Source organism: Anopheles arabiensis, chromosome 2 (assembly GCF_016920715.1).
Source record: "Anopheles arabiensis isolate DONGOLA chromosome 2, AaraD3, whole genome shotgun sequence".
In the NCBI taxonomy this organism is placed as follows: Eukaryota; Metazoa; Arthropoda; class Insecta; order Diptera; family Culicidae; genus Anopheles; species Anopheles arabiensis.
Window position 1 is genome coordinate 90,546,397 of NC_053517.1, and position 14,408 is coordinate 90,560,804.

At 44.4% G+C, this 14,408-nt stretch overlaps 1 protein-coding gene across 1 annotated transcript in view; it reads right to left on the bottom strand.

Moving 5' to 3' along the window:
• Window positions 1-37: 37 nt before the first annotated feature.
• LOC120893994 (semaphorin-2A-like) overlaps window positions 38-14,408 on the bottom strand; it is an 87,839-nt gene continuing 73,468 nt past the window's right edge. Inside the window, exons 5-16 of the mRNA XM_040296282.1 lie at window positions 8,681-8,788; window positions 7,379-7,516; window positions 7,070-7,202; window positions 4,790-5,146; window positions 4,489-4,717; window positions 4,076-4,412; window positions 2,250-2,566; window positions 2,070-2,178; window positions 1,920-1,989; window positions 1,130-1,856; window positions 966-1,060; window positions 38-889 (exon numbers count right to left, since the gene is read on the bottom strand). Coding sequence (XP_040152216.1) covers window positions 1,927-1,989; window positions 2,070-2,178; window positions 2,250-2,566; window positions 4,076-4,412; window positions 4,489-4,717; window positions 4,790-5,146; window positions 7,070-7,202; window positions 7,379-7,516; window positions 8,681-8,788 — 1,791 coding nt within the window. The 3' untranslated portion in view covers window positions 38-889; window positions 966-1,060; window positions 1,130-1,856; window positions 1,920-1,926. The remainder of the gene's footprint in view (window positions 890-965; window positions 1,061-1,129; window positions 1,857-1,919; window positions 1,990-2,069; window positions 2,179-2,249; window positions 2,567-4,075; window positions 4,413-4,488; window positions 4,718-4,789; window positions 5,147-7,069; window positions 7,203-7,378; window positions 7,517-8,680; window positions 8,789-14,408) is intronic.

Sequence of the window (14,408 nt, forward strand, 5' to 3'; positions counted from 1 at the left end):
TGACCTTGCGATGTTACTGTCGTTTTACTCCATTTTGAGTGGAAAACCCGACAAACAACAACACACCACGGGCAATCCCATACGTCTCAACGCTTTAGTTCGATCAATCTCTATCATTTTATTCTTCATTAGTAATTACATTAGTTACACACGTGTTGGTTTTGTTATGCTTTTTGTTGCTTTGCCTACACATCTGCTCTCTCTCTTCAATTGTGTCTTATCTATACCAAAACAAACAGAAAAATATTCGAATGAAACAAAACAGCACAAACTTCTGTCCAGAAAATCAAAATTTGGGACAGCCCCTAAAGATCAGATCATTCCTAGGCTGGCAGCCCTCCCTTGATCGCTCTAGCCGAAACGTCTACTATGGAAATGTTCCTCCACTACCTTCCTAGGGGGCCGAAATCTATTCCATTTGAGCCACTTAAACGCTAAAGTTATCACAGATTTTGCGAAATTTTTTGTTTCGTTCGATCGTCGTACGTGTTTCGTTTCAGCTTCGTTTGTTTTTGTTTTTCTCGTGCCTCATGTTTCCTCATCTCATTCTAGTATTATTTTGGAGGAGCTTGTAGGTATGAGCTATGAGTGGATGAGAGTTACAGAGTGTGTGTGTTTCGCTGTGTTAAAAATATCGATTAACCGACCGAAATCAGTCTCTTAAGCTTGCTGCATTACAGCACGTGTACGTTTGAGATTTGATGATTGCTTTCCATTTGTTTCGAGTTTGTCTCAGCACTAGCTGTAGCTGAGGTGCCCTGTAAGAACGTAGCAGCGGCTCCCGGCAAAGCATGCATATGAGCGGCTCCGATGCCTGCGTGCTCGGCGGGGCACCGGTATCGACCCGAGTGACGTCGATGAAGCCATTGCTTGTGTTTATTTTACAAATCTGTGGAATGGAGAAACGGAAAAAAAGATTCCTTTAGAACAAGATGGCACGGCATGTTGAGCACGGTTATACTTACGAGTTTAAAATGAATTGTGAAAGTCCTTTACCACATGACCACTGCGTACCGACAATTTGTTCTATGCTTTGTTCCTAGAAGTTTTTTTGTTTCATCTGTAGTGGAGGAGTAAAGAGAAGAATTATTTAATATACAAAATATTCCTTAATTCTTTCTAGCCTTACCAGTTTCGATTGCGATCGCGGTTCAGTTGTGTGTGTGTGTGTGTGTGTGTGTCTGTTTCGTTCCTAGTTTACATCAATACGCTACTGTTTCCCTTAATTTAGCTCCGTTTCTTTTCTTCTACATCTTCTACACAGTGCAGGTTCGATGTACAGCTGTACAGACAAAACCCGGTAGATCTAGGAGTGGCCATTAAAACCACTGATTGAAACGAGGCAGCTTGTTGCTAGTGAAGCTGCTTCATTCGTCTACGTTGAAGTGTGATCTAGTGTCCAACACGCCATCTACAACGGGTTTAGATCACGAGCTCGCACGGGGGTGTTGGGATTGTTTGCATTTTGCAATCAGTTTTATTCCACTGCTCTTTGTTTCTTTCTCCTAAACTGTCTGCTAACAAATTGTTCCTAGCTTACGACGACGAAAAGGATTCTACTCACAACTGGAATTGGGGACTGGATTGAAGTTTGCTTGTTGTTTTTTTCTTCTGCTTCATCGTTTACTAACCTTGCTACTACATTCGATTACTATTGTGTATTTTGTTTACGTTGTTTGTTAGTGTATGGGTTTTGTTCTGCTCTCTCATTTCCGTTTGTTAGCTTCTCTTTCAATAGGTTATTTTGTTTGTGCATTGTCATAGGATTTCCTTCGCTTATCACAGACATTGTTGTTGTTGTTGTTGTTGTTGTTTCGCTTGTTAAAATGTAACGGCTCCTTTGTGTTGAGAGGGGCCTGTAAATGCAGTAGAAATGAGTTAAAGAGTTGAAGCGTTGAAGTTGGGATGAAATAGCTCACCTTATCATCAGACGTTTCCATTGCCTTGGTACACGTCCAGTTCGTTGTCTTTCGGGTTAGTTGAGCATTGCTGGTTAAAAAAAAGGGAAAATAATGATAAGATTAAGAAGATCAGTAAAAAGGGCAGGCAAAGACAACAAAAACCCCTACCGATTGCTTCGCTTCCCATCGCTTCAAGGCGGACTTGTACCGCTCGAACTCGTGGCACCAGTCGGAGTAGATTTTCTGATAATCGTTACCCTTGCTCGGTGCCGTACACCTGTAAATACATCAGCGCTTTAGTGTTCCGGGCCAGTCTCATTGGCAGCCTATTAATCACAAATATCTTACCGATGCGCATCCACAACCAAGCTGAAGCTGCACAGTAGCGACCCACCGAGATAGCAATCGTACCGTCCGCTGTCCGCTTCGTTGATCGCAATCACCACCAGCCCGCCCTCGGACGTTTCGATGTGCTTGGTGACGCTGTACCGGACCTCGTACCGGCCGCGCTCCTTCGAATGGTGGTACCAGGTGACCGGCTGGTACTTCAGGATTTCCGGCACCCGTGCAAAGCACCCGAGATGGACGCTCTGGCCGAAGGTGACGATAATTTTCTTCCGCATCACGTTCGTGTCACAAATGTCCGACGTCCGGTTGCCAACATCCTGTTTGGAGCGCAGCCAAGGGAGGCAGATGAAAGGAGGAGGAGGAGGAGGAGGTGTTAAAATGGAACTTTCAACCCTTACCCGAAGCACTGCGCACAGTTCGATTGCGTCAAATTTCGCCCAATAATCGTGATTAAATTCAGTATCGCTTTTTAATGCGATTAAAGCCTGCCTAGATAATCATCAGCACTTGGCACCCTTCGCCCCGGTGCCCCGGTCTAATGCTTTGCTGCGCGATGCGTTTTCGGGTTGGAAACCCTTTTAACGCCGGTTTTCAATTAACGATACATTATGGCGAACGGTGCCATCGGGACGACCATCACCACCCCGGCCAGGGCATATGAGTTCGGGTGCGGGTCGCTTTGTGTTTGTGAGGGGGTTTTTTTTTATCTTTCGGGGCCCACACCTATCTGGCGGTCTCGTGGTGACGATCTACTGGTTATGACCCAATTCTAAAAATCAATTTCATCGTTATAGAGTGATTGCACACGTCCCTCGATTGCTCCCCACTGGATTGCAATGGTGGAAAGGTTTCAATCCCGCTCGGGTTTGGTGGTGAGCAATTCCGAAAGGGATTTCAAATCGAGCTAATGGCATCGAGCGATAGCAGGGAGGGATGGAGAAGCAAGGCCCCTTCGGGGAGTAATTATTCTAATCATTACACCTTCACCTCGCCCTAGGGCTATCGGTAGGAGCAGTGGAAAAGCACGCGCGTGTTCCCCAAGCGCGCAATAAAATTGAAATCGATACTAATAAATACGTGTGCGAGTGTCGATGAGTTTTAGGCGCCGACAGTAGGGCAATCGGGAGATTTTCCATTCCGTTTTTTTGTTGTTGCTGTTAGTGCTGATAGGTTGACTAATGGAATCGAACGAAAATGGACCGGATTTTGCTGCTACCGGATAGTGTGTACCGGGGCACCGGGTGGGTATGAAGGAAACGTTTAGTTTCGATCGATTTTGGAAAGCTTGACATTATCCCGATGGTGGTTTAATTACTCTTGTGTGCGCTCTTTTTTGTGCGATTGCTTTGTATAAACAATTGTTGAATCGAATTATGCTCAAGCGCTGCGTTTGTTTTTGCTGTCCTGAGTCTTTTATTTGTGTAGAATGTTTTTGATTTATGGTTAAACCAGTTGATATTGTTTCATAAATTTCCTAAATTAAGCAACGTTTTATTGATATTTTTTTATCTCGAAAACATTCCATGCATGATTTTACGAAGCCTGAGGCATGAACATGTTTTCCATGAAGTACAAACATGAGGTGAAGAAAAATTTGACTTGCTTACATTTACATGTAAAAGCCAATAATTAATCCTTGTACCAATTGAGTATTGCCACCGAGCTACGTGGTCATACAAAAAATACATGAAAATAAACCCGTTCCCGCAAAACGTAGTTGGCGGTGCTGCGCCATATCCATTTATTTCACTGTAAACCGCCTAACAATATGCAATCTGCGCTACAAACACCATTGAAAAACACAATCTTTACGCTAATTTACGTACCTGTAGGAATCCCAGCTGATACGGCCGGCAGCTACCACTGTCCCGGTCCCAGCCGCAGTACGGATCCTGCACGCACCGGTAGCAGCTGTCGTACCGCCGATTGCACATCACCAGATCGATCTGCTTGATGCGCGAATCGGTACCGATGTAAAGCGATTTGTAGCGCTGGCTAAGCCGCATCACCTGGATCGGTTCGTTCGGTGCCACATCGAAGATGTCCAACAGCTTCGCGCGTGACTGACCGTCGTGGAAGTACTGTACCACCTTGTAGATGCGTCCCTCGTTCGTGGCCAAATAGTACACCAGATACTCCTGGTTCAGGATGTCGATAGTAATTCTACGCAAAAAGGAAACGGGAGTGTTAGAATTAAGGGCAATTCTTGGAACTACTTTGCAATGGGAACGATGCTTACTTGTCAACAACAAGCTTGGTAAGGATAAGGTCTCGCTTGTAGAACACCGGATTGCCATAATCATGGGTGACCGCCCGGTCCATCAGTGGATGGGAGCGGATAAAGTTCAGCACCGCATCGGGCAGTGTGGTCGTATCGTCCACACACGTACCGGGCCTTGGTTCGGGAATCTTGGAGCTCATCACCGGCAACCAGGCCGAGTTGGATGTCGCTTGCTCCTTGAATTTACCTACACAACACATAAACGACGCATCGAATTAGTTAGTGGAATCGCCGCGGCTGCTGCTGCTGCTCCACTTACCAGCGAAAGCGGAATGGATTTCGCCCAAGCTAAAGCTGCACACCGCCGATCCGACCAACCCGTTCGTGCTGGTCGTGAAGGTGGCATAGAACTTGGTCTTGTCCGTCGGCATCTGGTACACGTCCTGGATCTCGTTGAAGTAGAACGGGAACTCGCCCGAGATGCTGCAGTTCAGCCGTGCCTTTAGGTAGGTGGCCCAGTTCTGGTTGAGAATGTTCTTGCCGCCGGTGTCCTTCTTGCAGACGCGCGCCACCCGCGAGTATACCGCCTTGCCGCAGTTGATGTACTCGACCGCTATTTCGCGGAAGAAAAAGTACACGTACTCGCCGATGTCGAACGAACCGACAAAGTTGGGCTCTGCGAAGGAAAGGAGGAGGGAAGCTGGATTAACAAATCATGCACAAGAAAAGGATTTTTTTTAAATTTTATTAAATGGAATTGTTCCAATTAAATAAATAATGCTCAAAGAGCAGAAACATTGTATTGATGTGCGGACGCAAGCCTTTCATGAAGTGCTTTTTTTTCTTCTTCTGTATCTTGCAGTCTCTTATCTGGTCAGAAAGCAAATAAGATTAATTTCTCTTGAGAGCAAAGTGCATCTAGATCAGTTGCTCTGGGTAGCAGTTCGTGTCTATCTGGCAGAGGCTCTCGTCTCACTTAATCTTCACTGCGAAGAAGGTGCATAATGAAGCTGTTGCGTATCGAGTGGTATCGTGTTTTTTTGTCTTATCATTATTTTCTTTTATCAAGAAGTGAGTGGTAGTAGATTGAAACCACAGCTGCTTAAGGAGCTGAATAGGCGAAAAGAATGTAGCGAATAAATGAAAAATGTACTTAAAAGAAATTATAAGCTTTTTAAACCTATAGACTAAAAAGCTTTCGCCTCATTGCAAAGGAAAAATTCATCTTTACTTTCTACTGCTTTTACTACGATAATACAGTTTTTGAAATGAATTAAGTCAATAAATATGAAAACCTGTATAAATAAGTGTAACAACATTGAGATTAAAGATGTAGAACAATAAATTCATTCAACCTTCAAACCTAACTTGGTTGAAATCTAAACAACAGAACACCCAAGAAAGCGTCCATAAGCACACCATAATCGCTAATCACAAACCATCTCCCCCATGACCGCCATTACGATTGGCGATGTAATTTTAGCAAAGCCCCACCACAAACCAGCAACTCCCATAAGTCATCCGCTCAAGCCGCTGGTTTCCGATGCGAAATGGATTCCAAGATTGTTTCCCGGTCGAACGGTGCATAAATCCTCGAACCAATCATCCCCGACAGAGGGACAGGGACCGGGCGGGCGGATTGGCATCGGTCGGATTAAGATCATCGTTCCGAAGCAGCCATCGGTGCTTTCCGTGAAGCGCCTATTGGTCAATTAGGGAGAAATGTTTGCTCGCGTTATCCGCCGTGCGTGAGGCTGGCTGTTGTTTGTTCCTGTGTGTCCTGCGTATCCTGTACGTATGTGCTTGCGGTTTTTCGATTGTTTCCCTCCTGCGCTCACGCACTCACGTCACGTTTCACGTCGGAGCAATAGTTTATGGTCGCGTATGTAAATATCAAAATTTTGGTATAATTTTGAACCTCATCCACATTGGGTTCGGGCTACGCGCTTCGGAGAGCAGATCTTGAGCGAACTTACGCAAACGCGGTCCACTTCACTCATCGCAGTTAATTACCCTCAATGAGATAAACACTTGCTTCCAGTACGGAAACAACGGTACCGACCTCGGCCCCACTGCACAGCGATCCCGTTGCTCGGGATTTGCGGTTGCAAGTTTAGCTGAAATGTTATGTGCTTTGCGGTTTGCTGGCTGCCGCCAACACCAAACAGCATCAGCAGCAGCAGCAGCAGCAGCAGTGGCAACTGCATCTTGTTCTCGTTCTCGGAACGGCATGCATGAAAAACGGGGCTCGTTCGCAGTGATCGGCTGGGCACAAAAACCGGAGTACCGAGTGGCGGAGTAACGCTGGGTCATGTAATGCAAGGTGGTGGCAGCAAATAAGCAGCGCTGTCACAATCCAGTGCGCAAATTGATAAATGGCCAGTGGTGGTCAGCCGTCCAAACGCAGCACAACGATGGTGTGTTGTCGGGGTGCTGGGCTGCAAAGCGGGTTATCCGGTGTGCACGGAAGGGCTGCTCTAAAACATTCCATTACATTTGGAAAAGAATGATGATTGTTGTAAGGGGTAAGGGTAGTGGTTGTTTGGGATAAATCGGAAAGTGGGACAGGAGAAAATTAAGCATAATAAATTATACTCACTATCCAACCACTTGGAGTCGTACTTGAGCGTACGCTTGAAGTTGTACATCTTCTTCCCGGAGGACATCTCGTACAGATCCGCCCGGAATATGACCGTATCCGCCTTGGTGAACTCGGCATTCGTACCGGAGTACTGAGTGGTTGGTGGCGCAGAGCGAAAAGGGGTTACAAACATAGAAAAATTAACAAATGAATCAACGCTGGTGCTGCAGGGCGATGGGCTGTGTGTTCCGGCTCGCTTGTTTGTTTGTCAGTGGAGCGTCGGCGCTACTGCCGCCGCTGTTGCAGGTGGAAATGAGCTGCACTTACCAGGGCAGGCAGGCCGCCGGGATTGCCTTCGTGCACGTAGATGGCGGTCGAGTTGTCGATGGGATCGTAGGGACACTTGGCGACGCCGAGCCCGACCCCGGGCACATACTCCGAACGGGGCAAGTGGGTTAAATTACGCTAAGGATGATAGATTGGGGGGCAATTTGTTAGGCGTTTATGCAGTTGTGAGCAGTTTAGCTACTATGGTTATGGCTGAGAAAACAAAGATAATGAAATGAAATGTTTAAAGCAATAAAAACTAAAACCCTTTTTGAGAAGTTCTGACAACTATTCTATATAGGTAACAGCTGGACTTAAAGTATTTCATTAAGAACAGCAACACTTTTTGTACTCTCTGAATGTTACACTTTACAAATGGTGCATATTTTGCCAATTGCTTCGTGAATACAATCATCTGAAATTGTTTGAAAATCGATAAAACTGAACCTCACTTCGCCATTTCCGTAGCTTTTTCTCTGACCCAGTGGCATTTGGTAAACAAACAATCATAGCACACACACACACACTACTACCTTCGGAGTTGCCGAAAATGATAATGAAGCGTAGGAAAATGTCCCTCATCACATCGCTGCGTCAACTGGGGTGTCAACCCGCGCTGCCAGCGTAACAAACATTCTGTACCCTCTTACAGTATCTTATCTTTCCTTTTCGGCTTGAATTATCACGTAATTGATTTTTGAGCACTCCCGGGAACGGAGAAAACTGTATGTTTACGCTGTTATGTTTTACTCCATCAAGTACTAGAGGGGCAAACAGGAGGCAAGCTTCAAGTGGTGAAATAGTTTCACGCTGCAATCGAAAAGATGCTCGAAACCCGGGAAGAGGGAAAATAAAAGGAAGCAAGTGGAAACTATACATCGTGGCCCGATCGTGGGAACCGATTGGAAAAAAAGAAAACTGCGGTACTGACACCAGCAATCATGCAATCCCGCACCGTAAGATGGGTTTTGGATGAAATCAAGTGGAAAGGTACGGGTTCCAGCAGATTTTTGGCACCCTTTGGAGGGGTTGCAGGCAGTGTGCGTGGTTGAAAATGGGGTACAAAATTTAAATATTTATTGCCTAGTTTCAAACTAACAACTTCTTTGGCACAGTTTGGGGCACCTTTCACTTCATTTACTTTTCCTGCGGTGGTAGCTATCTTTTGGGACAGAATAAATCGTTGAGATGGCGTTAAAATTTGTTTTGAAAGTTTTTTTTTATCAAACAAAAAATACTATACAATCAACATAAACACATACTGCAAGTAAATTGGAGAAAATATTATTAAATGTTACTTACGAATATCACAACATCCTTCGGGCTGTGAGCGTTTGTGCCGCAGATGTAAAGTCGTGTTCCATTGTCCATCGGCTGAATCACTCGAATGTGATTTTTACAGTCAAACATCTGCAAAAAAAAAAACACTCAAATAAAGACATACTGCATGAGGAAATGGTTGGAAATGAGAAATAAATTGCACTGACCACTATTCGCACAAACCCTTCAATTGAGTCGGGCCAATTACAGCCACCATCGATAATTATACCAAAATTTGCAGTCAAAAGTCGTCCACAAACAAAAAAAATCTAGCACACACGTCAATCATAATTTCCGCTTTTCCTTGGAAAGCATGGCACTATTGCGGCAGTCTACTACCCCACTAACAGAACCATATAATTTATTAAAACCATAGTTATGGAAAACCTTACGGCAATGGTTAAGAAAAAAAGCCGCTGCCAGCGTGAACTATTGGAAAGCGATGTTGCAGCTGAAGCAACAAAAAGTGCCAACAGTGCGACAGTGTGTGCAGTGGTGCAGCAAACGGTAGTGCTGCACGAAATGTGAACCGGAAAGGTGCCGCCATTTCGTCTGAATGTCAAATCAATTATACCCGTGGCAAGACGGGATGGGAAAGAATTGAGCCAGTCTCAAGCATGAAAAGCTTCAAAATGCTGCGAACGTGTGCTGGCCGTTGCACCGAAGCACCGAACGTTTCGTTTGCAATTCGTACTGACTCATTAGCGGCGAACTGAGGGTACTACCAAAGTGGTGGTTTACTCACAAATAAGCATTTATTCTTCCTCTTCCTTGGCTGCAGCGTTTTGCATTTGGGTTGCACCGTTTTACCAATTCTTGGGTTTGTTGCTTTTATGCAGCATGAAAAGTGCAACACGCATCGGTTTGAGATGGTTGGACGTGGTTGGATGTAAGAATTAGTCGCTGTAGTACTGTAGAAGTAGTAAGTATTAGTAATAGTATGTAGAAGTAGTTCTTACGTTGCATAATGAATTAATTAAGCTACAGGGATATTCAAAAGTTATTTGTTGTATATACAACTTAATATCAGATTCAGTTCGTATGCGTTGGACTGATCATCCTAGACACACTACATCTGATACAACCTAATAATCAGAGTTCATATTTGCATAAATGTATAGACATTTATGCTGGATAGTTTGAGTAGAAAAAGTGAAGCAACATCAAGCTAACATTGTGATAATCGTTAAAAAACTGATTTAAAATCGACTAATCTACAAAGATCGAAAATGTTGCACATGAGTATGTTTGTATTCAGTCAACAACTCTTTGTTCGAATTACTTGCTTGCACATAAGAAGTTGAAACAACGACTAACCTCATTCTACTGATTGCCTTAAAATATTACATAAAAACATACTTAAAAATAACGAAACACTTACACAGTACAACAGTCTTATGAGAGTTTTTGTTGTACTAGCAGGCACCTGTATTTTATTCAAAATCCATGTTTTTTTTTTAAATCTCATTCTGCAAGCGTCTTCGTCACCCATTGAGCGATTATTTCAGCCACCTTTACCACGAGTCTCGCTAACGAATTAGCACCGCAATTAAACTCTCCAGTACCATCCCGAGGGGGTTGAAAATGCAATTGCATCCACACTTTGCGCGTTGGCTGCGCCTTGCCATAGGGAGGCCTCGCTTTTGGCCTGGGTAGGCTTCCATGCTTGTGCAGCGCACGGTTAATAGATGCACAGTGAAGGTGTTCTTTATTGGTGTTGTGTAAAGCTTCTCTTGTAAAGGCACAATCTTTAAAGGACCGACGATAGGGATACAGCAAGTTTGCTTCCTTTTTTAACGTACATTCCACCACCCCCAAAAAGGCTACACAGTAAAGCCACACCATCGTCTTAGCCGCGGCGAGACATAAGAAGCGGTAATGTAACGTCGAGCTGGGTTGCTGTTTTTCTTCTAGCTGCACCATCTTAGCCTCTTCACTGAAGTGGTAAGCCACCACCTTAGTGTGACACGTGGCCACACCCTTCATTCGCCCTTTCATGCTGTTCAATGCGCCTCCTGCGCTGTGCGTTTAATTTCCATGTAATTTAATTTTAATATAATTACCCTTTGCCAGCGCATCCACTGTACGAGCTGGAGCTGTGAGTGTGTGTTTTTTTCGCTTTCCCAGATTATGATGCTTTCGGAGGTTAAAACGGTTGGTTAAGTTTACAGAGCGGCAGCACCGTATAGAGAAATTAAAAGAACGCTTCACAATACACCATCTCAAAGATGAATCAGAACGGGACGCGCGCGCGCGCGCTTAGGGTTCAAGGGACTTCCCACCTTTTATGCAGCAGCCGTCCACAGAGAGACCACAAAACGGGACTGATGTGCATCATAATGGCGAGAATGGAACAGCACAAGAGCCGCCAAATTCAAGATGGCATGTCGGTGTAGAAAGGTAAGCTGTTTTTTTTTCCTCCGTGATGTGCCGTGGCAACACCATAACGGCTCCTGAAAGCCATCATCAACAGCGTTGCTGAGGTTTGGATATGTTTTGGAAAATACTTGCCGGCGGTACAACAGTAACCGATTCTTCGTCTGCACGTGTTTACCGGTGAGCGATAATTGAAGGATTTTGGAGAAAAGATCACTGGTAAGATATGCACTGTGGGTGTGTGTGCGTACGCAACCATTGCAGTAAAGGTGAACGACAATGTAAAGCACCTTTACCTTAGTTGGAGTAGACAAAGCAGAGCGTTTCATCAAAAACATGATGTAAAAAATAGAAATGAAGAAGTGGAGCTAATGCTCTTTTTGATGGAGCGTTTTTTGCTTTTCTTCAAGATTCTCAGATACTGAAAATAAAGCTTGGTAAAATGTGCGGGTTGTTTTAATTAATGGTAGTCAGCGTAATCACAGTACCATCATGCCGGTTTTGCTGCGGGGTTTGAGTGGTTTAAATGATAATGAAAAGCTCATTGCATACTTTTATTTGCAGGACGGTTTTATTAGCGTGCGCTTGACGTTGATCTGAAAATGTTGCTCCAATACACCACTCACCACAAACACTCTCGCTCGTTGGAGTAAAAGCGTTCGAAGTGATGGTATTGTTTCAATTATTGTTGATTTATTGTTCATCGATAGGGCGAGGGTGAGAACCATATCAAGAGCAGCAGCAAAATGGTTACACAAAAAAAGCAATCGAAAATGGACGGAACGATAAAACAGATTTATTACGTACCAACGTACCAGCAGTGGAAATAATAGTACGCCAGCGGTAAAAAAGAATGGAAAATAAAATTTTGATTTCATCTCTACTTTAAATTTATTCGATCGAAGGCACGCCGAAGACGTTACCGGGGGCGTAGCCACTTTTTCGGCGCTACTGTCATCGTCTTTTGGTGCAATCGATACAGGCTCGTTTGGGAGCTCGGGGGAGGGAGCGTATAGGACGCTATATTTATCCGTTCGGATGCATTGCCTCTCTTTTTTTGGGTGGACATTTTTTGTGTATTGTGCCTCTATAGAGTGATTGTTTTTTTTTTTATTTGACCAATCATAAATTTTTACGATCGCACACCACAGCGGTATGAATTATGGAACGGCGTTTCAAGTGCTTCGATTTTTTTTTTGCCTTTACCCAACTGTTACGAACACAAGCGCGATGCCTTACCGGAATGGATTATTGAAGCAAATGTAATAATACCGTAGAAGGTGCCATAGGTACGGTGTGCGGGGTGTTTAAGCATTTTTGGGGAGGATAAAATATGGTCTCGTTTTGGGCAGATAGAGGATTTTTTTCTTGGAAGCAAAAAGGTATATGCAGCGAGCATCAACGGGGTTTTGTAAATGTATTAAAGCTGCTGAAAATCTATCCTCAATGTATGAGCATTTTTTACACCTATGTAACCATGTAACGATTCCCTTTTTATTTAAAAAAATATCAAAGTAGAATCAGACGGTCGTTTTTAAATCTCATTTACATTGACAAATCTCTTCATGTTTAAATATGGCTGTATTATCCTTTTTTGCATTTTTTTGCAAAAGAACAATGCTTTCCAGCGAAAACTACACATGAAACTTTGTCCAAAACTACTTCGATTGCTGATTTTTGTTGATCTACAATTTGCAACCTCATAAAATGGAACTGGCCAGTGGTACATTTCTGTCCATTTCAAGTGAAATAAATGCGTACCACAATGCATCTGTCCATTGAAAGCGTAATGAACCATTGAGAGCAATGTACGCATATCAATCATGCAAACGCAACAAAAACGTTACGCTGTGGAAAAGTCTCATAAAACGCTGACCATAAGCTGTCGAACACGTCACCGAGTGATGACGCATTGTATAGCAGAGACTTGAAAGCCTCCTTCCGTCGGCCCAACTATTAAGCCAACGGGCACGTCTAGAAAGCTCTCTCACTCTCTCTACTCTCTCTGTATAGCTTCCTGGTAAGCTCGGCGACGTGTCCCAGTGGGAAAAAAGCAAACCAGCCGATGCCTACACCGAATCAGGACATGGATGCTCTGTTGTTAGCCTATCTGGGCTCCACCTCTGCGTGTGCGTATGAGCAATTCGTGCAGCAACATTCCAGGCTTAATGGGTGACCCGCTACCCAAACCGCTTTCCGAAAGTTCTTACTTGCAATCCATGCCATCATCGAACGGACCTTAAGACCCACACTCTCTGGCTGGTACCGGGCAGAGAGCTATCAAGCATGAAACAGTTGCAACATTGTACGTGATGCATTTAAAATAAAACGTGAATAATTTCGAAGCTCGAATTGCTTACCGTGAGCAAGTGAGCAAATGGGGGAGATACGAAGTGGCAGTAACGCTTGGGATGCTGCTGGCCCATTGCCAAGCCCACTCGTACTCGTGCACGTCCGAGGGCTCGCGTTGGTGGATCCGAGACCGTGCAAAGTGCTACACACTTTGCCCGAGCGAAATCGCCACTGGGGCTGGGCATACTGGGCAGGAGGGAGAATTGTTTGTAGAGAAGGACGCGTTGTAACGATCTGCATACGTCATCGGGACTGTGAGCGTATTTTAGGAGCAATCGGATTTTAAGGATGTAGCCGGACATCTGCTAGGACGGTTGAGCTGGGATGGGATAACACGGACACCAAAACGGACCCCCTCCGTTTGCGCACGTGTGCACACGCAGATGGTATTAACATTTTTGGCTACCTTTAATGCACACGTAAAGGTGGCCCGCCCGAGTGCCTTCGTGTGAGCAGCGGTACGAGCGGCCATTTGCACCATGGACGAATGGCGCTGATGGAAGTGGTCTAAAAGCTAGCAGTTTTGTTATGATTTTATTTTTGTGTGCTTTTATTTGAAGCTATGTAACAAAAGAGCCTTCTTATTGATTGCTTTGGATAAAGGTTAGGTTACCAAATAGTTTTCAAATTGTTTTTTATCCAATTTATTCGATTATTATTCCCTTGTTTCTTTAAAATCCTCTAGAATCATAAATTCGTATAGTGGCCATTCGGCTGACTCAAAAGCACATTCTGTCTCATACCATAAAACAATACGTGACAAAGAAAGACCCATCAAAAAGGGCTTGCTGCTGCGTGCTACAATTGTTGGCTACCTCAAGCATTGTACCACACCGAATGTCATTTACAACCCAAACGCTTTCCAAACCCAACGGGCCGGGTCTTGGGGCATCAAACGAAGCACACTCGCTTCCCAAGTATCACCCACCCAAATGGCGAATCCATCGAGCCTGTCGAACGTTTTACGCGATACAAAATGCAA